A 27,285-nucleotide genomic window follows, 5' to 3' on the forward strand; every position below is an offset into this window, starting at 1 on the left:
AGTTAGGTGTCCTAATTCAGTTGGAATAGTTCCCACTGTCAAATCTTACTTACATACAATACCAATCACGGCAGTCTTCAAGGATGCTGGGGCTCCCTTCACAAATTTGTTCCTCACAGTTGTGGTAAAAGGTATGACCTCTGGGCACTCCATGTGTGGGTCTGTAGGTCTAACCTGATAAATCCACTCTAGCATGCCAATTTCCCTAAGCCTTTGGATACCTTCTTCTACAGTATACCAAGGCAGGTCTGGTACTTCAACTTGATTTACTGTAAGCCACCACATAATCCACACTTCAGCGATCCAACCAAATAAACTATTAGATCCTTTCCTAACTTCTCAAGCTTTAAGAGTGAATGAAGAATCTGCGATTAGTGGATTCATATCAATAAACTCAGACTGAACCATCTGTATGCTCCTTGCACCATTATCCCACACCCTTAATAGCCATTCCCACACAAATTCCCCAGATTTCTGGGTGTACATATTAGAAAAGTCAAGTAGTTCTTTTGGAAGGTAGCATACCTCCTCTCAGATCACACTTTGTACTTCGCCTTTTGGGGCTTGCTGGGATTTGAGTCTAGTTATAGGTCTAGAACAAAAATCAGTGGGGAAGTGTTTTGAGAACATTCAGCATTGTCTTGTAAAGCACCTGCCTCAGGCAATGCCCCAGGCAATGACTCAAAGGCTTTTTAGATGCAGCTGAGATTAATCCAGCTGGGTTAATCTCAGAAACCTTTGTGGTGTAGTGGTTAAGAGCTATGTCTGCTAACCAAAAGGTCAGCAGTTCAAATCCACCAGGCACGCCTTGGAAACCGGATGGGGTAGTTCTACTCTGTCCTATAGGGTCACTATGAGTCAGAATTGACTCGACAGCAATGGGTTTTTTTGGTTTGGGTTAATCTCATTAGATGGGGGTAGAAGGGCTAATGGTTTTACTGGGGTAGGTGGTTTAGCAGACAAAGATGGAGTCATTTCTTCAGATGGGAGAGGGCTGGTTCTGCTGGCAGAAGTGATTCAATGGAATTTAGGGGCTCAGTGTCTCCAGCTTTCTGATTATCTGCCCGTATGTCCCCATCCCAAGTTTTGGGGTCCCATTTCTTCCCAATCGACCTTGCTTTAACTTCAGACACCTCTTGAGGTTGACAATTGAGGTAGTGTTATAATTCAGCCACTCTTACAATAAGACTCTGGGTTTGGTTTTCAGCAATATTAGCTCTGTTACTATAAGAAATAAGGCTTTCTTTCAAGGCACAAGTGGAAACTTTGAGGTTGTTTATGCAACATTTGACCTCTGACTCTTTCACCAGTCTGTTTAGCCAAAGTAGGACCAACCAGCGAGCTTACTTATAATTCTTATTATGACAAAACTGTAGAAAGGTATCACACATGCAATCACCCAGAGCCTCGCCTTTTACTAACCTGATCTATTGGTGGTAATATTTCATGTATTTGTATTGCCATCTCATGCCATGAATTAGCAGTGCCCTCTTCACTACTGGAAGCAGAGTCATCAACATATTTAAGAGTAACCAGACTTGAGAAACAATTGAGAAAACTCATCCTTACTATTTTGTTTCTCTAGAACCACTCTCAGTACCAAATGTCTTAGGGTGGGTTCTCTAGAGAAGCAAAACCAGTAAAGTGTATAAATATATATAGAGAGAGATTTATATCAAGGAAATGGCTCATGTGGTTGTACAGCCTGGAATGTCCCAAGTCTAGGGGTTAGGCTGGAGGCTTCTCCTGATTCTTGTAGCCACAGGGGCTGGCGAACCCAAGATAGGCAGGTCAGGGAGCAGGGCTGTTGCTCACAGGTTGTGAAGATTGACAAATTCCAAGATCAGCAGGCAAGACCACAGGTAAGTTGCTAGCTGAAGTCTCAAGAACTGGAGGTCAGACGAACAGGAGCCAGCTACGTAATTCAGAATGTCTACTTATATTTGATGCAGACCACATGCCCATGGAAACTCCCTTTCAACTGATTAGCTACTTACAGCAGATTCATCATGCGGGTGATCACATTATATCAAATCTCAACACGGAAGTGACAACATCATACAACTGCCAAACCACCGAGAATCATGGCCCAGCCAAGTTGACACACAACCTTAACCATCACAATATATTATTATTAACGAAAGTCCATAGTTTACAATGGGATTCACTCTTTGTGTTGTACAGTTCTATGACTTTTGACAAATGCATGTCATGTGTCCACCATTATAGTACCACTGCCCCTGAAATGCCCTATACTTAACATATTCACCCCCCACTCCGTGGACCCCGATCTTTTTACTGTCTTTATAGTTTTGACTTTTCCAGAATGTCATATAATTGGAATCATACAGTATGTGTTTTTTTTCACACTGGAATCTTTAACAGTATGCATTTAAGGTTCTTCCATGTCTTTTCATAGCTTGATAGCTAAATTCTTCTAATCGCTGGATAATACTCCAGTGTATGGATGTACCATATTTTCTGTATCCATTTACTTATTTATGTCTTGGTTGCTTCCAATGATGAATAAAACTGCTACAAACTTTCCCGCGTGGGTTTTTGTGAGGATACACATTTTCATCTCTTTTCTGGATTATATGGTAAGCCTACGTTTAGCTTTGTAAAAAACTGTCAAACTGTCTTCCAAAGTGGCTGTACTATTTTGCATTCCTCCCATCAATGAATGAGAGTTCCTATTACTCCACACCCTTGTCAGCATTTGTGTTAGATTTTAGCTGTTTTTATAGATGTGTATCGGTATCTCATTGTTTTAGTTTTCAATTCCCTAACGACATATGATTTTGAAGATCTTTTCATATTCTTATTTGCCATCTGTATAGTTTATTTGGTGAAGTGTCTGTTCAGATCTTTTGCCCATTTTATAACTGGGTTGTTTTCTTATTGTTGAGCTTTAAGAGTTCTTTGCATATTTTGGATACAACTCTTTAATCAGACATGTTTTGCAAATATTTTCTCAGTCTGTGACTTGTGTTTTCATTCTCTTAAATATTTTTTTGAAGAAAAAGTGTTTAATTTTAATGAGGTCCAACTTATCAAATTTTCCTTTTACGGGTCATGCTTTCAATGTTGGATGTAAAAACTCTGCCAAACCCAAGGTCACCTAGATTTTCTCCTATACTGTCTTCTAGAAGTTGCAGAGTTTTGTGTTGAAGATTTAGGTCTGTGATCCATATTCAGTTAATTTCTGTTAAAGGTGTTTAAGGTCTGTGTCTAGTTTTTTTTTTTTTTTTTTGCATGTGTATGCCCAGTTGTTCCAGCATCATTTGTTGAAAAGACTGTCCTTTTGCCATTGAATTGTCTTTGCCACTTCGTCAAAGATCAGTTGACTATGTTTGTATAGATCTATTTCTGGGCTCTCTATTCTGTTCCACTGCTCTATTTATTTATTCTTGCATGAACATCACACTGTCTTGATCACTGTAGGTTTATAATTAAGTCGTGAAGTTGAGTAGTGTCAGTCCTCTGATTTTGTTTTTCATCAGTACTGTGTTGACTATTCTGGGTCTTTTATCTTTCCGTATAAACTTTAGGAACAGTTGGTCAACATTCACAAAATAACCTGCTGGATTTTGATTTGAATTGCATTTAATCTATAGCTAAAGTTGGGAAGAACTGACAATATTGAGTCTTCCTATCCATGGACATGGAATATCTCTCAATTTATTTAGTTCTTCTTTGATGGTTTTCTTCAGAGTTTTATAGTTTTCCTCATATAGATCCTGTACATATTTTGTAAGAATTATATCTAAGTATTTCTTTTTCTTTTTGGTGCTAATGTAAATGGTGTTGTGTTTCAACTTCCAAATTTCAACTGTTCATTGCTAGAATATAGGAAAGCAATTGACTTTTGTATATTAACCTTATACCCTGCAATCTTGCTATAATTGCTTATTCCAGTTCTTTTTTTTTTTTTGGTGTTGTCCCTGATTCTTTGGAATTTTTCTACATAGACAATCATATATCATCTACAAACAAAGACAGTTTTCTTTCTTCCTTCCCAATCTGTGGATTTTTTTTTTTTTTTTTTTGTCTTAATTGCATTAGCTAGGACTTCCACTACAATGTTAAATAGGAGTCATAAGGCAGGGCATCCTGGTCTTCTCAGTCTTTCAGGAAAAGCATCTAGTTTCTCACCATTAAGTATTATGTTATCTGTAGATGTTTTGTAGGATGTTCTATATCAAGTGGAGGAAGTCCCCCTCTATTCCCAGTTTACTGAGTTTTTATTATGAATGGGTATCAGATTTTGTTAAATGCTTTTTCTGATATATCGATATGATCATATGATTTTTCTTCTTTAGCTTGTTAATGTGATGAATTACACTAATTAATTTTCAAATGTTCAAACGGCCTGGAATAAATCTCACTTGTTTGTGGTATATAATTAGATTTGCTAATATTTTATTGAGGATTTTTATATCAGTGTTCATGGGAGATATTGGTCTGTAGTTTTTCTTCCTAGTAACGTCTGTCTGGTTTTGGTATAACGGTAATGCGGGACTCATAGAATGAGTAAGGAAGTGCGTCCTCTCTTCTACCTTCTGGAAAAAGAGGGTAGAGAATTGGTATAATTTTTTCTTTAAATGTTTGGTAGCATTACTGAAGCCATCTGGGCCTGGTGGTTTCTGTTTTGCAAGGTTATTAATTGTTGCATCAACCTCTTTAATAGATATAGGCCTTTTTGGGTTATCTGTTTCTCTTTGTGTGAGTTTTGGTAGATTGTGTCTTTCAAGAAATTCGTCCATTTCATCGAAGTTATCAAATTTGTGGGAACAGAGCAGCTCATAATATTACTTTATTATCCTTTTAATGGCCATGGTATCAAATGTGATGGACCCACCTTCCTTTCTGATATTAGTAAATTGTATTTTTTCTTATTTTCTTGGTTAGCCTGGCTAGAAGCTTATCAATTTATTAATCTTTTAAAGAACTAGCTTTTGGTTTTGGTGATTTTCATTATTTATTTCCTGTTTTCAATTTCATTGATTTCTGTGCTCTAAGTATATTATTTCTTTTCTTCTGCTTTAGATTTAATTTGCTCTTCCTTTTCAAGTTTCCTAATGTGGAAACTCAGTGTATTGATTTTAGATCTTTTTTGTTTTCTAATATATTCATTCAAGGCTATATATTTTTCTCTAAGCATTGCTTTTGCTGCATCCCACAAAATTTGATAAGTTGTATTTTCCTTTATTTAGAAATATTTTAAAATTTCTCAAGATCTCTTCTCTGACCCATGTGTTACTTAGAAGTATGTTGTTTAATTTACAGATATTTTTGGATTTTTAAAAGTATCTTCCTGTTATTGAGTTCTAGTTTAATTCCATTGTGGTCTGAGAGTATATTTTGTATGATTTCCATTCTTTGAAATTTATTAAGGTATATTTTATGGCCCAGAATGTGGTCTTTCTTGGTGAGTGTTCCATATGAGCCTGAGAACATGTAGCCCAAACCTTATCTGATATAAAATTTGTATATCAGATACACATATATGTCTCAGATACATATATATCTCTCAGATACAGACCTCTGATACAGATTTATATATATATACACACACACATACATATAACACATTTATCTCAGATACCTCTTATGCAACATGCCAAATCCTCTCAGCCCCACCACTTACTCCAGCCACTGCTGCAGTGACCAGTTCACATAAGTTTTGACCAGCTTCACTGAGGTGCAGCCTGACAGACAATGTTGTTGTTGTTGTTAGGTACCGTCGAGTCGGTTCCGACTCATAGTGACCCCGTGCACAACAGAACGAAACACTGCCTGGTCCTGAGCCATCCTTACAATTGTTGTTATGCTTGAGCTCATTTTTGCAGCCGCTGTGTCAATCCACTTCGTTGAGGGTCTTCCTCTTTTCTGCTGACCCTGTATTCTGCCAAGATGATGTCCTTCTCTAGGGCCTGATCCCTTCTGACAACATGTCCAAAGTATGTAAGATGCAGTGTCACCATCTTTGCTTCTAAGGAGCATTCTGGTTGTACTTGTAAGACAGATTTGTTCCTTCTTTTGGCAGTCCATGCTATATTCAATATTCTTTGCCAACACAATTCAAAGGTGTCAATTCTTGTTCTGTCTTCCTTATTCATTGTCCAGCTTTCACATGTATATGATGTGATTGAAAATACCATGGCTTTTTTTTGGGTCAGGCACATCTTAGTCTTCAAGGTGACGTCTTTGGTCTTCAACACTTTAAAGAGGTCCTTTGCAGCAGGTTTACCCAATGCAATGTGTCTTTTGATTTCTTGACTGCTGCTTCCATGGCTGTTGATTGTGGGTCCAAGTCAAATGAAATCCTTGACAACTTCAATCTTTTCTCCGTTTATCATTATGTTGCTCGTTGGTCCAGTTGTGAGGATTTTTGTTTTGTTTATGTTGAGGTACAATCCATACTGAAGGGTGTGGTCGCTGATCTTCATTAGTAAGTGCTTCAAGTCTTCTTCACTTTCAGCAAGCAAGGTTGTGTCATCTGCATAACACAGGTTGTTAATGAGTCTTCCTCCAATCCTGATGCCTGTTCTTCTTCATAGAGTCCAGCTTTTCAGATTATTTGCTCAGCATACAGATTGAATAGGTATGGTAAAAGAATACAACCCTGACACACACCTTTCCTGACTTTAAACCCATCAGTATCCCCTTGTTCTGTCTGAACAGCCACTTCTTGATCTATGTAAAGGTTCCTCATGAGCACAATTAAGTGTTCTGGAATTCCCATTCTTTGCAATGTTATCCATAATTTGTTATGAACCACACAGTTGAATGCCTTTGCATAGTCAATAAAACACAGGTAGACATCCTTCTGGTATTCTCTGCTTTCAGCCAGGATCCATCTGACATCAGCAATGATATCCCTGGTTCCATGTCCTCTTCTGAAACCACCCTGAATTTCTGGCAGTTCCCTGTCAATACACTGCGGCAGCCGTTTTTGAATGATCTTCAGCAAAATTTTGCTTGCGTGTGATATTAATGATATTGTTCTATAATTTCCACATTCAGTTGGATCACCTTTCTTGGGAATAGGCATGAATATGGATCTCTTCCAGTCAGTTGGCCAGGAAGCTGTCTTCCATATTTTTTGGCATAGACGAGTGAGCACCTTCAGCACTGCATCTGTTTGTTGAAACATCTCAATTGATACACCATCAATTCCTGGAACCTTGTTTTTCTCCAATGCCTTCAGAGCAGCTTGGACTTCTTCCTTCAGTACCATTGGTTCCTGATCATATGCCACCTCTTGAAATGGTTGAACATCAACTAATTCTTTTCATTCTGCTGCTATTCACAAGGTTTTCACTGGCTGATGCCTTTCAGAAGTAGACTGCCGGGTCCTTCTTCCTAGTCTGTCTTAGTCTAGAATCTCAGCTGAAACCTGTCCTCCATGGGTGACCCTGCTGGTATCTGAATACTGGCGGCATAGCTTCCAGCATTGCAGCAACACACGACCCCCCACAGTATGACAAACCAACAGACATGTGGGGGTGACAGACAATACCTGCTATCATCTTGAGTCTGCAATGTATTACCTTTTGCTTTCTATCTAAGGGATTATCTGAAACCTATTTGAGATTCATAGATGCGTAGACAACACCAGTGGGGCACCCTTGATGGGTGGGGACTGACAGATAAATGCTCCCCCTTTTATTCACGGTGCAGATAGTTTTGAGAATCATTTCATAAGGCTCTTCAGAAATCTCGCTGGATGGAGCACCACTACCTTTGGCGCTGGCTTTCCTTGTATTGGCTCTACCTCCTTTCCTATTCTACTCCCTGTCCTTTACCCCAGCTCCCTGGACTCTTGTTGCCAAAATAAACTACCTAACTCCACAGAAGTTCTGGTCTCAGGCTCTGCTTTCAGGGGAACCCTGATACTTTGAAAGAAAAGTGGTTCAATCCATAGTCAATTAGTGGAGTAAAGATTTCTAATGCACAGGGATTAAATCTTAGCTTTAGAGGCTAATCTCAAACCATTGCTAGAACTAGCCCAAGCTGACAGAGAAAAGTCAGGTGGTGGTGTTGACACAGGCTCACTAAATTATGGAAATGAAAGTTGTAGGCAGCTGCTGTTATTTAAAAAATCATTTTACTTGTTAAAACTTTTTCATTTCCCAAAGCACTTAAGTAGCTTTCGCAAAAATATGGTTTTTAACCAGGTAAAGCATGTGCTTCAGGAATACCACAATCAGAAAAAAGACAATTATGGTGAACACAAACTATTTCCCAATAATGTTACATGGATGAGGTGAGCATCTCTGAAGGATTGTGGACACAATTTAAGTTTCTTCTTTGTAATTTTTCCCATGATTAGGTATCATAAAAGGAACACACACAATGACATCATTTTTGGCACTCAGAGAAGTGCTAGTGGCCAAGGCTGGTGAGGCCAAAGATTTGCATGTACAAGTGGCAACTGCAGGCCATTGTCGGATTCTGGGTTAAAAAAAAAAAAAAGACACAAACCAGGAGGATAAGGAACCAGCCTTTCTCAAGTCCATTCTGAAGGGCAAATAAGGAGAAAAAGCCACAACAATAATCACAAACAAAACACAATAAAACAAAATCCACATTGCAGTTTTGAGAGAAGAGACAAGTTTGCATGTCTTTTTTTCTCATGGATATACTTCTTCAAACCAGACATACTAAGTCAAAGTAGCTACGAGGTGTGATTTACACAGTAGTGGAAAACAAGAATAGTGGATTCAATGATGCATTTCTTATGGGCCTGGACAAGCCTAGTGCTTTGATCAGATGTAAACAGGTCTAGCCAGTAGTCATACTGAGTGGTCCAAGGGCTTGCAAATCAAGGCATTTGCCCACACAGCCTGCTTCTGCTCAGTCCACTCCATCTTAAACACTTTTAAGTTTCCCCAGAGCCTGTGCTCTCTTGCTCTGGGGAGGCAACACTCAGTTAATGTCTTTTGGAACCAAGCAAACACGAGAAATCAACCTCCCTATGAAATTATTTCTTGTCCTTTAAAGTGAACCATTAGAGGGAAAGGGGAAGGGAAAAGGTGGGGGGGACTTGAACATCCAGTTTTATCAGGGGCCTTTTTGGGCAGTCTGAAATTAAAATGCAAAATTTAGCAGATGCCTCGCCTATCTTTTCAAATCCCACTGGCCCTAGTGAATAGTTAACGTCTCAGGAAGTACTAAGTCTATCATCATAATAGGTGGGACTTAGCTAAAGTTGTCTGTCCATAGCCACGGTGTCCCTGGAGGGAAGACAGTACTCTAAGACCACACACAGCCTCTGAGTCTGGGCACCCAAACATGAGCAAGTCAGAAACAGGGTCAATAGAATAAACAGAAAGACCTTCGTCACTGCAGGGCTCAGTGTCTGCACAAGCATTTTCTGACAGAAGCCTATTTCCTCTTCAAGTTCTGACTTACTGGAGGTTGTATTAGAAGGCTGTGCTTTTAAGGATGGCAGGGCTTTCTTCTTCATCCTTTAACACCCTTGTGTGGCTTGGACTTTGCCTGTATTTTATTCTATAAAAACAAGCAAAACAAATGTTAGTTACAAATTTTAAGACACCTACCAGGTCTTTAAAAAAAAAACTGAAGATATTTTCACCAAGGGCAAAAAATCATACAGCAGATTCTGAAAGGCTTCTCCTGGTCTTTACACTATCCCAGAGCTGCTTTTGCTGTGATGTAAATGGTGACATGTCCACACAGGATCAGAACGGAGAGGAAAGGCTGTAAGCACCTTGCCATTTATAACTTTCTGATGGATAAACTAGTCCACAGTGTCTGTGGGCGTCTCTCCTGTGAGGGGCTCCTAAGACCTGGCTAAGCCTGGACCCAGTATGTGAATACTGTGAGGAAGGAGGCCTTCTTACCCTTTGACCCTTAACATCTGGTCAATGGTGTCTGGGAGGGGGATGTTGAAGCTCTCTGGGAGGAACAAGGTGAGGATGGCTGTCAGGATGGTCAGACTTCCCATGAGAATGTAAGGCAGGAAGCGGTCGTAGGCACCTATGGTAAAGCAGACAGAGGCCTGAGCTCGGAGTTGCAGTTAACTGGGCTTCCCTCCATCCCTTTATACTCCTGAGATCCTATAATGGAGATCACCTGCCTTCCTGGCCTCAGTACCTGCCACAGGCTGAGCGGCCAGACTGGAATCTGGCACCAGGACAGGCTTCACAACCGAGTTGGCAAAAACATGCCCAGAAGCCCAGCAGTGCCTCCATGGTGTGGGGGCGGGGGGGGGGGGGGGACAGGGTGCAGAGTTGGGGGAGTGCAGAGGGGAGAGGAGCTGAGCCACAGTGATTACTATTCCCACTTCCAAGGAACATGAGGTAGTACTCATCCAGGGACAGGAATAACTCCTCCACCTCTCCAGGTATGTCACAACCCCGTCTGATTTGCCTTCAGGCTATACTGGAAGATGTTTCTGCTTGTCAGTTCTGTGGAGCATATTATGTTCACAAAGCGCTCTGGGTACTCTCAGAGTAGGTGCCACCCCTCCCCAGAGATGTACAGGGAAACAGGAGCTGCCATGAGAAAATAATCTTGAGGAGAAAACTGGTGCTCTGTCATATAAAATGGCACAAGGAAACTCTTTACACCACATAAGCCCACTGTGTGAAGTGCTCCGAGTCATAGCAATTCTCAGTTTATCAACCTCTTAAATAGACCTTTCTCCCCATCATTCTCCTTTTAAACTCTTATTCCAAGAATAAATTTCTCCAACTAAGTACAATGGCTTCCTAAACCACTCTGCAGTTTCTTAGGATAAGTACTCTCTGATGGAAGGCCTGGGATGGCTAAAACAGAAACAAATACCTCTAATTTTCTCAACAACTTCTAGCCAGTCTACACTTTGTTTTCCACTCATGAGTACCTTCCCCACAGTGCACCTGGACTAGAACGCCTCTCTGGGTGTAGATCCAGTGTTAGATGAATCCCATTTGCTATGTGTGCTTGTTTTCCTGTTAGCAAGCTATCTCTAGCTCACATTAAAGTCAGACAGTGCTTCTACCCGTCGCTCCTATGTGCCCAGGCCCAGGACACATCTTTGCCCATAGGACTTACCCAGGTAAACAAAATAGGGAGACAGGATACTGCCCAGGCGGGATGCTGTGGAGCTGACTCCCACACCCATGTTTCTGACCACCGTGGGGTACAGCTCAGCAGTGTACACGTAGACCAGGGAGAAGGCAGCAGTGATTCCAAACTTGCCGACCATCACCAGGACTGTAGTCAAATAGTACAAGTCTGGAGAGGCAAAGGGAAGAAAGTAGGAGCAGGCATCAACCCACTATACCCTGTTAGTCAGAGTTCCATTTCTGTTTTCGCCTGAAACAAACATACTTTCTCCCTTTTTGAGGGGAGGCAGTTTCTATAACTTCCTATTGTGGGATAAGGGGCTATAGCAAAGATTTCCCTCCAAGTTGGTTACTGAAAGGAGGCTGGGGACCTGAAGTGGTATAAGAACATACTATTTTCCTCAGCCTAAGGACCAATAGAGTGATTCCCTCAAAAGCCCACATAAACCTGCTTTCTAGTCCAGTCATTAAAGGCACATCTGGTGGGGAGTTAGCCATCACCCCAGAACCTCATGCTGCAGGCACTGTGGAATCAACCAACGACTTTAGGTGAACGGGGAGTTCAAGTGTAATTCATTTCATGCTTCCATTCTACTCAGACCCCAAAAACTTCATAGACCATCAGAACCTCAGGACGATCGTCCAATCCATCATTCTCACTGTGCCAATGAGAAGACAGGCCTGTGTGAGCTCAGGTGTGAACTTCTACATATGTTCCTGGGCTCCTTCTGCCATGCCACACTGGGGGCTGTTCCTGGGCAGCAGTGTTCCCAGCCTAAGGGGCCCAAAAATGATCACCAGAGGCCCCCAAATCCATGAGAACAATGAGAACTTGGGGTACAATGATGGACATACAAGGGTTCACGAACTGTTCTATGAATTTCCCTCCCACCCATCTGTGGGGAACCCAGACGGTTATAAATATAAAATCCGGCTAATGGCCTATGAGACCCTCCCTATTTGTGACCTGGCCCTAGCCCCGCTCCCTTTTTTCATCTCTTACTGGTTCCTTCTTTCTCCTCAAACATGCCAGGCTCATTCCTGCCTCAGGGTCTTTGCCTTTGCTGTTTATTCTTCCTGAAATATTCTTCTCCTAGACTTTTTCATGGCTTTCTCTATCACTTCACTTCATCTAAGTCTCTGCTCAACTGTCCCCTCTTTAGAGATGTTGTCCTTGTCTACTCTTGTAAACTATATTAAGCAGATTTAGCTGTTTACTTGTTTGTTGTCTGTCTTATCAAATAGAATGTGGCTCCAATGAGGGCAGGGATTTTGCCTGACTTGTTTACTTCTATACCATTAGCACCAAGCACAGTGCCTGGCCCATAGCAGGCACTGCATAATGATTTGTTGACTAATACAAGGCCAGGGAAGAGGAAACCAAATATGAACACAGTGTACAGAGTGAAATTAACCGACAACCCCAAATGGTTCCTTCCTCTCCCCCTCTCCCTCAAGGCCTAGATTATAGAATATTCTGGTCTCAGGAGGTAATTTCTCTGGATTTTTAGGTCAAGAATGCATGTATGCAGGTGAGCTGTGGTGAGCATGTTTTTTATTTATTAATTGGGGAAGACAGCCTGGTAGAGACTGAATGACTTAGTGAGGGCCCAAGACCACAGATGCACAGGGTCCCTACCTGGCGGCACCAGCTGCAGGAAGAGAAGAACACTGCCGCCCAGGAAGAGGGCGGTGGCCATGGAGTAACGCCGGGGCAGATACTGCAGCAGTACCCAGGATACGCTGTATGCCGGGACTTCAACCACCCCCGAAAGGAAGCAGTTCATGTAGATGTCTCCATGCAAGTTAGGCGTATCAAGGGAAAGCCCGAAATAACCCACTGATATGGTCATCCTGAAACAGCACAGAAGAAAGCTGGAGAAGCAGTATCCACTTCCTTGCAATCTAAACAACTTTTTAAATACAATAATTTAAGGAAATTCAAAAATTCTCTTTAAACAAGGAATAGGAGGGTTGCAGTAGATCTAACTGTGAGTCTTACTTCTTAGAACAGAACGTCCGTGGCCCAAGGGGCACCAGTGTACCAATGTACTTTCAGAGCATCCCATGCAGAAAGTATTGCAGCAAAAAGCCCTATAGACTTCAGATAGATTTAATGCATTTTTTTTTTTTTTTTAATTCTAACTTGCTTTTTGGCTTTAAAAATCCTAAGCTGGGGCACTTACAGAAGCCTGCTTCCCACTCTCTGAACCTCCCCAAATCCAGCAATTAAAGAAGCAACTAGGGAATGGGTAAGAGAACAGATATCAAGTGGGGTGTGATAGGACTGCAGAGATAAGGGACAAACATTAGGTCAAACATTTGGAGAAGAATACTTGGCAAACCATCTATGGCAACCAGCCAGGAAGAGGCTGGTCTGAGGCAGCTGATGACCCCCAGCCCATCATACTTGTGGAGAAGAAAAGGACCTCCCAGTGGTGTGTCCATGTCTTCTCTCATCTGCATGGCCCCCACTGTCCCTGGCCTGGGCCATGTCCTCAACAGGTACTCTGTTGACATATTTTGGCAAACCAGGTCTTTGTGGATTAGACTGAGTGTTTTTAATTCATCTGCAGGTTGAAACTGCAGCTCATGCAATCAGAATAAAAAGAATGTGCATGAGTGGCTGAGAAATCCAGAGCCTGCAAGACAGCCTGAGTGAACCACAAAGGGTGACTCAATGAAGGCTGGCAAATCTGTGGTACAGGGTGAATGCCAGTCCTGTCTTGAGGCCAACTGGGGGGTGGGGAAAGGCAATCACTGCCCTAAAGGATCCCGGGCTGTTCCTTGGCAACAGGTGACTCATAGTTATCCCAGTATGCAAAACTGCTGGCTGCCACCAAGCTGGGTGAAATTAGCAGTAAGGACTCTGAGATGAAGTTCGGTCTCCTCTTCCATCTCACCACCGCTTACCTAGCCACCCTCAGGTCCTTTCCTGTAATCCCAAGTATCTGGCCACTAAACAAAAGCTGTCCAGGCGCTTGGATGTGTTCCCTCCCTCTGGCCCTTCCTGACACTCGGTGAAATGTCTTATTAGAAGGAATCTGATGAGGGCAGCTAGCTATGCCCCTGCCTCTAGGACGGTCTTAGAACATCCCAGTGGACAAAAGGTCAGTCCTGCTTCCATGTTTCCAGTAAGTACCTAGCAGCCTCTGTAATCTGGAGAAAATGGTGTCTTCACACTCAGATTCTTCTTAAAAGCCCCAGCTGTCTTCCTCAGCCACTGCTGGTGACTGGCTAGGAGGGGGCAGGGGACAGGAACAACTAAGCAAGGACCCAAAATGAGCAAGGATTTGCCTCAGACCTAGAGTGATCTCCCAAAATCCTGTATTTCCCCCAAGAAGCCGCCACAACAGTTTTCATTTTCCAAGATTCCATTGAATTAAAAATTGTGGCATGCCCATCTCTCCCACAGCAAGGCACACCTCTTTCACTTTCTGATGACACAGGCTTTCAATTTTGATCTGAGACATGTCTGTGAACAAACAAGAAGGTTTGTCCAGAAGCCTCAGGCAGGTCTCACTTACGCACCACAGAATTATAGACATGATGGTGACCATTCGGATATTCTGGGTTCGGAGCAGATCCAGAATGTTGTGTGACTGTTGCTTCTGGGAACTTAGGTCTTGTAGCTGCAGGAAAGACATGGCAAGGGGATGGGAGGGAGAGAAGGCTGGAGACTCAGAGCATATAATAACATACCCAAAACCTTGGCATCTTCGCTTTCTATGCCTCAGAGTTGGGGAATGTTTCATGTTTCTTCCTTGAAGTGAAGAACAGTAAGTATACTGACTGCATCTTGGGCTGCTAAAGGTTTCCCTAGACCTTGTCAATAACAAGGAGGAAAAGCAGGAGACCAGTCCCCTGGGGGACACAGTGAAGGCAGAGTCCAAGCTGCGGCTCTAGCTCCCTCATCCACCACCCTCGTTCTCTCAGTGACCACATTCCAGGGAGGCCTCCAAGCATTCCTTCCTGGGGCTGGCTCTCTGCCCTCTGGGTCAGAGATAGAAGTTGGCTGTGTATTTTATTGATCTGATATTTAAAAAGAATTAATGTTTTGAGCTCTCATGCCATGTAGTCACTTGTCTACTTCAGGGAAAAAAACGTCAGATAGAAAAACAGGAAAACTGACCTGAGCTTCACCCAGAGTAACTTCCTATGAAATTCAGCACAGCCAAGGCCATTAATAAACCACACGTCTAAACACACTGATGTTGCTTTCTTAAGGAAACCCAGCCTTGGAGCTTGTTTTTCCCGAGTTAGCAGTTCAACAAAAGGTCATCTTTCTGACTTAAAGGATCCCCTGAAATAGCCTCATTTCCTCAAAGATGCCAGTGGGGCTATGGGTTCACCTAGATTGACCCCTCACTTAAAAGCAGCCAAAGACCTCTCTGCCCTACCCCCGCCCCGACCTCTATGGACCAGAGCCCTTTCCAGTACATGCTAAGTAGAAGCTGTTGCCGGGCCACCACTTAACTGTGACGCCAGCCAGGCTGTCTGTAACCATCAGCCTCTTTGCTGCCTACAGTAGCTGGTCTCTCTTTTCCAAGTCCCAGTCTGCATCTCTAATCTTGAGCATCTCTGACATTCCTGCTGCTCACACGTAGGCATGACTGCTGGTAGCTATTCCCGCATTCAGTCCCTGGAACCAGTTCTGCTTCCTGATCTTCCCAGTCAGCTCAGAAACATTCTAGAACCACACCAACCAGCATTTTCAGCTTCTAACCTCTTCTTGTAGTCACGAGACTAAGTAACACTGCCTGCTACAGAAAGAGTAGAGGAGGGAGAGGAAACAGGAAGGAGAAACAAGAATCAGGAATCAGGCAGAGCCAAGAAATTACTCATGGTGTGTGACAGCAGGGTTTGCAGGAGGGGGGAGAAAGGCAGGGGGAGGGGCTGGGGGGTTAGGGAATGGGGGGAAGGGGAAGGAGTAGATAGCAAAAAGGGCCTGGCTCCAAGATGCTATGGAACAAACCACTGGTAGGTGGAAAGAGACTGAACAGTTCTAGCTCCAAATCTATCATGCTTCACTGGATTATTTTTTTTAAGATGACAAACCACCTAAGGCATAAGAAACAATGATTTCTAAAATGCAGGCTTCTTGAAAGACCTATTATTACTCATAAAGGGTGTTTATTACTGAAAGGAATGCCCAAAATATATGATTGCCTAGAGAGAAAGGAAGTAAAGTATGAAAACCTAAAACCCATGGGAAAGGTGAAAAGAGTTAGGCAGTTGGTACCTTCTCCTCAACTCCTAATTCTATCAGGTCCTGCCTTGGGGACAGCTGGGGCTCCTGTGTAAAGGGAAGGCTTCAGGGCAGTGTGGGCTGCTGTCAGACTATGGCCAGTGTGGCCCTGCCACCATCTCCCACGTGGTGCTTACCTCAGTAGGGTCAAAGACAGTTGAGGGCACAACGATCCCATTGATTTTGGCTGCTTTGCAGATGATCGCCTCTGCCTCTTTAAATCGTCCCTGAGATATGAGCCATCGGGGAGACTCAGGGATGAACCTGGAAGCACAAGGAGCAATCTCACTGAGGCCTCCTTGCCCAGTGGCTTACCAATAGACCAGGTATGGCTTAAATGGAGGTGAGAAATGAGGTTTCAGAACCAGAGCTAGGTTTGTGGAATGTCTGGTGTTTATAAGGCAGAAGTGAAGAGATGGTCCGCATCATGCCCAGTCACGACCTGAAGCGTGAGCTCTTGAGTATACTGACAGTGCACAAGCTTTGGAGAGGCCTGCACACCATAACGGAATCCCTACACCGGCCAGCCACCTCCATTTCCTAAGAGCGGTGGCGCCACCTGCTGGGCTGTAAGGAGACAAGAGCAAGATGGACTTCTAAAGCCTGGCTTCTATTGATGTCTCAGCCCAGCCCAGCCCCGCCCCGTGCCCTACTGTACTATCCTCCCTGCCCCCAGCAACCACAGCAGCTTCTGCACTAACTCTGAGCCTCTAGTTTCTCCTCACCCCCCACACCTGATCCATTCAAAAGACTTTTCGGACTCTTTACCTGGAATAGCATGCTTATCAAGGCATCTAAGTGGGTCTTATTTTCTACCTCACTGTGACTTTGTAACCCCTGCCCTTCTGTCATGACCAGGATTCATGCTGTGTTCTGTCTGCTCTCCCACTATGTCCTGAATGCTCTCAGCTCCATGTAGCCAGTGAGTTCAGCTTCCCCACCTGCAAGGGGCAATTTCCACCTCAGCCCCTCTGCTTGTGTTCCCTCTCTTGCTATGGAATGGCCTCCTCTCTGCCTGTCCAACTCCTCTATCTTAGAGGCTCAGATGGAGTGTGGCTTCCTTCATGCAGCCACCCTAAGGGCTCTCACCTTCCCCCTCTTCCTCAGTGCCTGTGGCATGAGGCCTCGGCAACTCGCAGGCAGAATGAGGGCCTAAGCTCTCTGGCCCTGGGATTTGATAAGTTCCTGTAGGTCATGCTGGTTCCCATCATTCCTTGGATACATCTTCTCACTCTCCCTGCCCTCAGATCAACCCAGCACAGGGCTGAGAAAAAGTCTGCTGATATTTGGGGATTTTTTTTTTTTTTTTTTGAGCATGGAGAAAACAGTCTGAAACAACGTAGAAATAATCTATACTTCCTGTCCCTGTGGGCCCAAATAGGGATTTGTGAGTTGCTGCTGCCCCCTAGTGAAGACAGACAGAACAAGCCTGGGCACAGGGCCACACTCACCACCAGAGCACCACACACAGCACCCCTGGCGCCGTCAGCGCCAGCAGCAGCATCCTCCAGCCTCTGATGAAGTAAGCAAACAGTGGCAGCAACATGTAGCCAAATGAATAAAATATGCACACTCCTAACGTGGAGAATATAATACGAGCTGACTTGCCAAGAATTTCTGTTCCTGTTCAAAACAAGGGAGGAGTCATGTTAGTTTTTTAATTTGGTTTATTTCCTTATTAGTCTTCTATGGTTTTATTTTGAGCATGACAAGAAAGCAGCCAGAACTATGTCTAAGTTCCCAAACCCTGAGGAGGGGATGGTATTCTGAACCCAGTCCAGTCTGACCATCTCCTGGGGGCACCTCGTTGTGACCTCTCGGGCCCCTCAGTGACAGATTGCTGATGAAAATGTCACCACTTTCCTACACCACATGCTAAAGACGCCACCTGAGGAATTCATTGAAGGTGAAGTCAGCACTGAGGCTGCACATGCTGACTTTTATCCTTTAAGGAAAAAGTATTTTATTAAATGTGAGGAGAAAAAAATAATCCTTTCAACAATACAACTCAAGGAATTCAAAGACAAATAAGCTAGAGTCAGAATCCTCCAAACAGGGGCACTGGCAACTTTTCAGTGAGAACAGGCTGGTATGTATGAGCCAAAGCCGTGCAGCACGTACTCTGAATTAAAGCCCTGAAGGTAACTAAAGCCCATTACTACCAACTGATTCTTGTCAGTAGACTCTGACTGACCACAATGTTTTTCAGAGGAGGCAGTTTTCTTCCTTGGTGAGACTGTCAATCGTGGACCTTACTCCTCAAGTCATGCCTCCTTCTTTCCTTAGCTACCTCCGCCCTGGGCAGTGGCAGACTTTCCATGGATGATCTTTGGTGAACCAAAAAAAAAAGCCAAACCCACTACTGTTGAGTCAATTCCGGCTCAGAGCAACTCTGTAAGACAGAGTAAAACTGTCCCATAAGGTTTCCAAGGAGCAGCTGGTAGATTTGAACTGTCGACCTTTTGGTTAGCAGCTGAGCTCTTAACCACTGGGCCACCAGGGCTCTGATCTTTGGTGAATCCTAGTAAAATGGCCATTAAGTGCCAACAAGACCAAGGTGCCATACTGCAGAGGCCAGAGAAGAACTGGATTAGAAGTCAGGCTATTGTGCTGCTGGGGACCCGAAGTTGGTCACTGGCCTGACTCAGTTTCCCTGCCTATAAGTTGGATCCACCTCAGTGCTGCTAGAGAAAGTGGTTAATGTGATGATGGTGAAACACAGGATCAAGTACTCAACTCTAACTTGATGGCCATACCCAGGACAAAGGCTGCCACGTAGTTGGAGATCTGGCCCATGCCTACAATGATAAATAGCACAGTAAACATCTCAAAGTTCGTCGAGAAGACCTGCAGGAAGCTGAAGCCTGTCTGCATGCCCATGGTCACAAACAGCACATTCTTCCGACCGAACCTGGGAAGGAAAGAAGAGTGAAAGATAATCAGTTGGGAAGAAGCAACAGGAATGAGCTTCACAAAGAGGGACTCTCCCCAGATCCATCAGGGAGAGTGCTGCCAGGTTATCTGGTGCCAGGGACGGCCCAGTATCCCAGTCTCTGTGCTATCACTTCCCTTCCCTGCTCCCCAGGACAAACATGCAGCCTAGACACCTGGGTTGTCTAAAACTTGGTGCCACAATTATAATAATGATTGTAATGGACTGAAACACATCAATATGCTTAAATCCATGTATTCATAATGATATTAAAAAAAGAAAAGAGGTCAACATTGGAGGATGATGGAGAGACAATTATCATGAAAACTGGCAAATAAAGGGAAAGGAGCATCTGTCCTGACTCCTCTAGGTCAACTAGGTGAACAGTAACCAATACTACATGAGGGGAAGTGTCACTTCATAAAAGCATTCCAACTATTAGCTGAAAAGAAGTAACAGGTTAGAATACCACCATTTTACAATCTCCACTGAATGAACTGATGTAGGCATTACCCACCCACTGCCGTCGAGTCGATTCTGACTCATAGCGACCCTATAGGACAGAGTAGAACTGCCCCGTACAGCTTCCAAGGAGCACCTGGAAGATTTGAACTGCTGACCTCTTGGTAAGCAGCCGTAGCACTTAACCACTACGCCACCAGGGTTTCCGATGTAGGCATTACACATCATAAAAAGATGCTAATATCATAAAAAGAAACAACCATTCTCTGTCTCCTATAGTCTTGCCAAAGGGATTGAACCTGAACCTGATGGAGCCCCTGGATCCAGCTGAAATTTGCAAGAAATACAGAGATAGAGGAATATGCTGAACTGTACCATGAGGGTGCAATCAGCAAAATCCGGACTAGGAAACTCTAGGTGAAACGGCCTAGGGTTCCTCAACAGGTAAACCTGTAAGGCAAAGAAAGGGATGGAGAGAGAATCCATAGATTGAATTAGACAGAAAGGCATGTCAAATTTTTTTAAGTGGGCAAGAATAAACTTGTGCCTAAGGCTGCATATTTGGGTGATAAAACTATAAAAAACCCTTAAGGAAGTGATTATTATAAGAGTAAGACTTAATGAGGGAGGGAAGGCCTTGCAATTGGGATGGGGCACATGGACATGGCTTCTTGGCGGCCAGCAAAGTTCTATCTCTTGACTTTGTGCTGATTACAAGGTTTTTTGCTTTGGAGTAATTCATTAAGCCATACATTTTTGTTCTGTGTGATTTTCTGGATGTCTGTCCATTTTACAATAAAAAACGTTGATTTGTTTTGTTTTTAAGAGTGGCAAAAACAGGGAGGAATCTGCCCACCTAGTAGGAAGTAGTAGATTCAGCTTGAGGTTGGCCAACATTCATCTTCATTCAATGAATGTTTATTGAGCATCTATTATGTACTAGGCACTGGGAGGATAGCTGAATAAAAACAGATGCTATCGCTGTCCTCAAGGCAGTCTAGTCTGTTCCCTAGTTGTTGAGAGAGACATTAACTGAATCAACCAAACAACCGCACTACTGAATATATAATTACACAGAGACAAATGCACTGAAGGAAAGGTATCCAGGTCCACAAGAGACACAACAAAGGAATCTATCCTAGGCTGGAGGTAGGGGTTGGGGAAATAGGCAGTCACGAAAGTTTTTCTAACGATGGGACACTGAGATTAGGCTCAAACGAAAAGTAGATGTTGAAAAGAGGAGGCTAGGAGACAGGAGCCAAGCTTTCAATGGCATCCACAGTATAGTGGGCAAGAGTACCATTAATCATTTGGTCTTCTAACAGGTGCTATGAAGAAAAGGCACAAGGAACCAGGATAACGTAAACCAAGGACACTGATTTAGTCTGTATGGTCAAGGAAGACTCGGGGTGTGGGGTGGAGGGGAGGGGTGGGGGGGGGAGCGTTTCAAACCATGGGAAGAACACAGGAAACTGTGGCTGGAGGGGGTGTGATGGACACGAGAGGCCAGTGTGCCTGGTGCCAGCTCTGTAATACAAGCCTGGAGAGGTGAGAAAGAACCAAACTATAAAAGACCTGCAGCCATGTTCAAGGGTTTGTGATCTGTCCTAAATCAACAGGAAACTATTTAAGCAGGAAGATGAATTGATTTGCATTTGGAAAAGATTACTCTGGCTACAGTATGGAGAGTGAAAAGGGCCTAGACAGGATACAGAGAGACCAGGGAAGAAGCTGTAGCAATCTTCCTGGTCAAGGAGCATAACAGCTTGAGCTAGGGATGGCAGTGAGGATAGAAAGAAGCAGAAAGATGTAAAAGATATTTAGGAGATAAATTCAGTTACACTGGGTAGGGGATGAGGGAGAGGAGGGGTTGAAAAGATTCCCAGATCTCTGGCTTACATGGTTGGATGGCATGGAGGCTGCGGACAGTCTCCCTTCTTAGAGCCTGTGGCCCTGCCCTAGATGTGCAGGCCCAATCCCGATCCTCCATCTAGCACAGGAACCTGGCAGCCTTTACTACAGAAGGGCTGCTCTAACCGCCCCAAGCTCCTGAGAGCAGTGGGACAGTCTCATTGGCTACAGAGCACAGCCACAGTGCCACGCTTCAGAAAGACCCTCACAGGAGACTGGAAGATCGAGCCAGCTCTCACAGCCGAGTTTGCAGAGTTCCCTCTGACTGTGCCCATGAAAGCGACAGAGGGGAGAAAGCAAAAATATGTACTGCTTGCTGTTCTGTGTTAAGTCTGGGACCGTGTTCATGCCCAGACCATGCCAGGTACCTCAGAAGATCTCCTAAGCTCAGATGTCTGGGACAATAAAAGTGGCTGGCAGGAGCCACTGGCAGGGTTGGGCCTGACTGTGTGCCCGTGCCTACAAGCGGGGACAAGAGTAGAGGGGTGAGCTATGCCAAGGAACCTGACACCTGCAGGGCCAGCCTCTGTAAAGGGCACTCTGTAAAGGGCACTCAGTAGAGGGCTCAGGGTATCGTTTCCAAGCCCTTTCTGATAGCGTAGGCTCCCTCCTGCAGCCTAGCCTTCCTCTGGGGCAGCTCTGAGGCAGGGCTGAGGGTGTGCTATATCACCTGCTTGGATACCATCTGAGAATAAGAGCCCATCCCATGAACCACTCCTTCTGCTTAGCATACCTTTTCAAAGCCAAGGTCAATACCAGTAGGCTCCTGTGTGGCCAAGTCTCCCAAATAAATGCCTGTGTGTGAGTCCAGTGCTGAGAAGGAACACGCTGGGACAGATTTCACTTTCTCTAGTACGCTTAGCTTTTCAGTACAGTACCTCAGAAGCAGAAAAAAATCCAGCCCAAACTTGACTGTGCTGCCCCATTTATTAGCCTTTCACAAACAAGAGTGGTAGCTGTGGTCTCAACTTCCTGGGCCAGGCCTTTTCTCGGCACTGGAAGGGGCAAGAATCATACAGAGCAGTGGCTTTCAAACTGAGCTCTGAAGTGGAGAGGCTTCTCGAAGCAAAGGGGAAGACTGAGTGGGAACTCTGGGCCCTTTCCCATATTAACCAGGGGAGCTCCAGCTTTTATCTATTGTATACGTTTTGTTTCCCAAGGTCACTGTCTTAGTTATCTAGTGCTGCTATAACAGAAAAACCACAAGTAGATGGCTTTAACAAATAGAGATTTATTCTCTCACAGTCTAGGAGGCTGGAAGTCTGAATTCAAGATACCAGCTCCAGGGGAAGGCTTTTTCTCTGCAGACTCTGGGGGAAGGTATCATCAATTTTCCCCTGATCTAGGAGATTCTCAGCGCAGGGACCCAGGGTCCAAAGGATGTGCTCAGTTCCTGGCACTACTTTCTTGGTGGTACGAGGTCCCTCAGTCTCTATGCTGGCTTCTCTCTTTTATATCTCAAGAGATTGATTCAATACACAACCTAGTCTTATTGACTGAGTCCTACCTCATTAACATAACTGCCTCTAATCCTGCCTCCTTAAAATCATAGAGGTAGGATTTACAACACATAGGAAAATCCCATCAGATGACAAAATGGTAGATAATCACGCAATACTGGGAATCATGGCTTAGCCAAGTTGACACACATTTTTGGGGGAATACAATTCAATTCATGACAGTCACCATTAAAAAAGTGTAGAAGCCTTGAAACGATAATCAAAAAACTCCCAACAAAAAAAAGCCCTGGCCCAGACGGCTTTACTGCAGAGTTCTACCAAACTTTCAGAGAAGAGTTAACACCACTACTACTAAAGGTATTTCAAAGCATAGAAAATGACGGAATACTACCTAATTCATTCTATGAAGCCACCATATCCCTGATACCAAAACCAGGTAAAGACATCACAAAAAAAGAAAATTACAGACCTATATCCCTCATGAACATAGATGCAAAAATCCTCAACAAAATTCTAGCCAATAGAATTCAACAACACACCAAACAAATAATCCACACGACCAAGTGGGATTTATACCGGGTATGCAAGGCTGGTTTAATATTAGAAAAACCATTAATGTAATCCACCATATAAATAAAACAAAAGACAAAAACCACATGATCTTATCAATTGATGCAGAAAAGGCATTTGACAAACTCCAACACCCATTTATGATAAAAACTCTCAGCAAAATAGGAACTGAAGGAAAATTCCTCAACATAATAAAGGGCATCTATACAAAGCCAACAGCCAACATCACTCTAATTGGAGAGCCTGAAAGCATTTCCCTTGAGAACGGGAACCAGACAAGGACGCCCTTTATCACTGCTCTTATTCAACATTGTGCTAGAGGTCCTAGCCAGAGCAATTAGGCTAGACAAAGAAATAAAGGGCATCCAGATTGGCAAGGAGGAAGTAAAATTATCTCTGTTTGCAGATGACATGATCTTATACACAGAAAACCCCAACGAATCCTCCAGAAAACTGCTGAAACTAATCAAGAGTTTGGCAGAGTCTCAGGTTATAAGATAAACATACAAAAATCACTTGGATTCCTCTACATCAATAAAAAGAACATCGAAGAGGAAATCACCAAATCACTACCATTCACAGTAGCCCCCAAGAAGATAAAATACTTAGGAATAAATCTTACCAAAGATGTAAAAGACCTATACAAAGAAAACTACAAAGTACTACTGCAAGAAACTAAAAAGGACCTACTGAAGTGGAAAAACATACCTTGCTCATGGATAGGAAGACTTAACATAGTAAAAATGTCTATTCTACCAAAAGCCATCTATACATACAATGCATTTCCGATCCAAATTCCAATGTCATTTTTTAATGTGATGGAGAAACAAATCACCAACTTCATATGGAAGGGAAAGAAGCCTCGGATAAGTAAAGCATTACTGAAAAAGAAGAAGAAAGTGGGAGGCCTCACTCTACCTGATTTCAGAACCTATTATACAGCCACAGTAGTCAAAACAGCCTGGTACTGGTACAACGACAGGCACATAGACCAATGGAACAGAATTGAGAACCCAGATATAAATCCATCCACATATGAGCAGCTGATATTTGACAAAGGCCCAGTGTCAGTTAATTGGGGAAGATAGTCTTTTTAACAAATGGTGCTAGCATAACTGGATATCCATTTGCAAAAAAGTGAAACAAGACCCATACCTCACACCATGCACAAAAACTAACTCCAAGTGGATCAAAGACCTAAACATAAAGACTAAAACGATAAAGATCATGGAAGAAAAAATAGGGACAACCTTAGGAGCCCTAATACAAGGCATAAACAGAATATAAAACATTACCAAAAATGACGAAGAGAAACCAGATAACTGGGAGCTCCTAAAAATCAAACACCTATGCTCATCTAAAGACTTCACCAAAAGAGTAAAAAGACCACCTACAGACTGGGAAAGAATTTTCAGCTATGACATCTCCGACCAGCGCCTGATCTCTAAAATCTATATGATTCTGTTAAAACTCAACCACAAAAAGACAAACAACCCAATCAAGAAGTGGGCAAAGGATATGAACATGCACTTCACTAAAGAAGATATTCAGGCAGCTAATAAATACATGAGAAAATGCTCTCGATCATTAGCCATTAGAGAAATGCAAATTAAAACTATGATGAGATTCCATCTCACTCCAACAAGGCTGGCATTAATCCAAAAAACACAAAATAATAAATGTTGGAGAGGCTGTGGAGAGATTGGAACTCTTATACACTGCTGGTGGGAATGTCAAATGGTAGAACCACTTTGGAAGTCTATCTGGCGTTTTCTTAAAAAGTTAGAAATAGAACTACCATACAACCCAGAAATCCCACTCCTCGGAATATACCCTAGAGAAATAAGAGCCTTCACAAGAACAGATATATGCACACCCATGTTTATTGCAGCTCTGTTTACAATAGCAAAAAGCTGGAAGCAACCAAGGTGTCCATCAACGGATGAATGGTTAAATAAATTGTGGTATATTCACACAATGGAATACTAAGCATCGATAAAGAACAGTGACAAATCTGTGAAACATTTCATGACATGGAGGAACCTGGAAGGCATTATGCTGAGCGAAATTAGTCAGAGGCAAAAGGTCAAATATTGTATAAGACCACTATTATAAGATCTTGAGAAATAGTATAAACTGAGAAGAACACGTACTTTTGTGGTTACGAAGTGGGGAGAGAGAGAGGGTGGGAGAGGGTTATTTACTGATTAGTTAGTAGATAAGAACTACTTTAGGTGAAGGGAAGGACAATACTCAATACACGGAAGGTCAGCTCAACTGGACTGGACCAAAAGCAAAGAAGTTTCCGGGACAAACTGAATGCTTCAAAGGTCAGCAGAGCAAGGGTGGGGGTTTGGGGACTATGGCTTAAGGGGACTTCTAAGTCAATTGGCAAAATAATTCTATTATGAAAACATTCTGCAGCCCACTTTGAAATGTGTTGTCTGGGGTCTTAAATGCTAACAAGCGGCCATCTAAGATGCATCAATTGGTCTCAACCCACCTGGATCAAAGGAGAATGAAGAACACCAAGGTCACATGATAACTATGAGCCCAAGAGACAGAAAGGGCCACATGAACTAGAGACTTACATCATCCTGAGACCAGAAGAACTAGATGGTGCCCAGCCACAACCAATGACTGCCCTGACAGGGAGCACAACAGAGAACCCCTGAGGTAGCAGGAGAACAGTGGGATGCAGACCCTAAATTCTCATAAAAAGACCAGACTTAATGGTCTGACTGAGACTAGAGGAATCCCGGCGGTCATGGTCCCCAAACCTTCTGTTGGCCCAGGACAGGAACCATTCCTGAAGACAACTCATCAGACATGGAAGGGACTGGACAATGGGTTGGAGAGAGATGCTGACGAAGAGTGAGCTACTTGTATCAGGTGGACACTTGAGACTGTGTTGGCATCTCCTGTCTGGAGGGGAGATAGGAGGGTAGAGAGGGTTAGAAACTGGCAAAATTGTCACGGAAGGAGAGACTGGAAGGAGGGAGCGGGCTGACTCATTAGGGGGAGAGTAAGTGGGAGTATGGAGTAAGGTGTATATAAGCTTATATGTGACAGACTGACTTGATTTGTAAACGTTCACTTAAAGCTCAATAACAATTATTAAAAAAAAAAAAAGTGTAGAAGCCATCCGTCTGATCAAATTAACTTCTTCATTTTTCAGCTGAGAAATTGGCCTTCTCCTTGGCATTGGAAAACTGGGCCCGAGGTGCTCAATGAAGCTCTCCAAAGATAATATCCTCTCGGCTTGTTTAGAGTAGTGGTTCTCAACCAGGGAGGGGCCTACTTTGCCCCCAGTCTAGGGACATTTTTGGTTGTCACAACTGCAGGGGAGATTGCTGCTGGCCTCTAGTGGATAGAGGCCAGAGATGCTGCTAAACATGCTTCAATGCCCAGGATGGCCCCCACAACAAGAATTATCCAGCCTCAGTGAAATCCTGGTGAAGGAGACTCCACCTCTCCCTGTACTGTTCAGTAACAAGAGTGCCCTATATGCCAACCAAGAAGTAGTCCCTAATTACAAGGCAGAGAAGTGTAGCCTCTATCTCCGCTTTCCCTTCCCAAGAGCTCCTAGGGATGGTAGAGGAGACAGAGGCCCAGGGAACC

The 27,285-nt window shown here is 43.5% G+C and overlaps 1 protein-coding gene across 1 annotated transcript in view; it reads right to left on the reverse strand.

Annotated features, from left to right (window-relative positions):
• Window positions 1-3,918: 3,918 nt before the first annotated feature.
• The window catches only part of SLC22A5 (solute carrier family 22 member 5), a 36,230-nt gene continuing 12,863 nt past the window's right edge, over window positions 3,919-27,285 (reverse strand). Inside the window, exons 3-10 of the mRNA XM_064275251.1 lie at window positions 19,086-19,240; window positions 17,781-17,952; window positions 16,467-16,593; window positions 14,613-14,713; window positions 12,721-12,935; window positions 11,068-11,250; window positions 9,873-10,008; window positions 3,919-9,519 (exon numbers count right to left, since the gene is read on the reverse strand). Of these exons, the coding sequence (XP_064131321.1) occupies window positions 9,432-9,519; window positions 9,873-10,008; window positions 11,068-11,250; window positions 12,721-12,935; window positions 14,613-14,713; window positions 16,467-16,593; window positions 17,781-17,952; window positions 19,086-19,240 (1,177 nt within the window). The 3' untranslated portion in view covers window positions 3,919-9,431. The remainder of the gene's footprint in view (window positions 9,520-9,872; window positions 10,009-11,067; window positions 11,251-12,720; window positions 12,936-14,612; window positions 14,714-16,466; window positions 16,594-17,780; window positions 17,953-19,085; window positions 19,241-27,285) is intronic.

This window comes from Loxodonta africana, chromosome 2, assembly GCF_030014295.1.
Source record: "Loxodonta africana isolate mLoxAfr1 chromosome 2, mLoxAfr1.hap2, whole genome shotgun sequence".
Taxonomy (NCBI): Eukaryota; Metazoa; Chordata; class Mammalia; order Proboscidea; family Elephantidae; genus Loxodonta; species Loxodonta africana.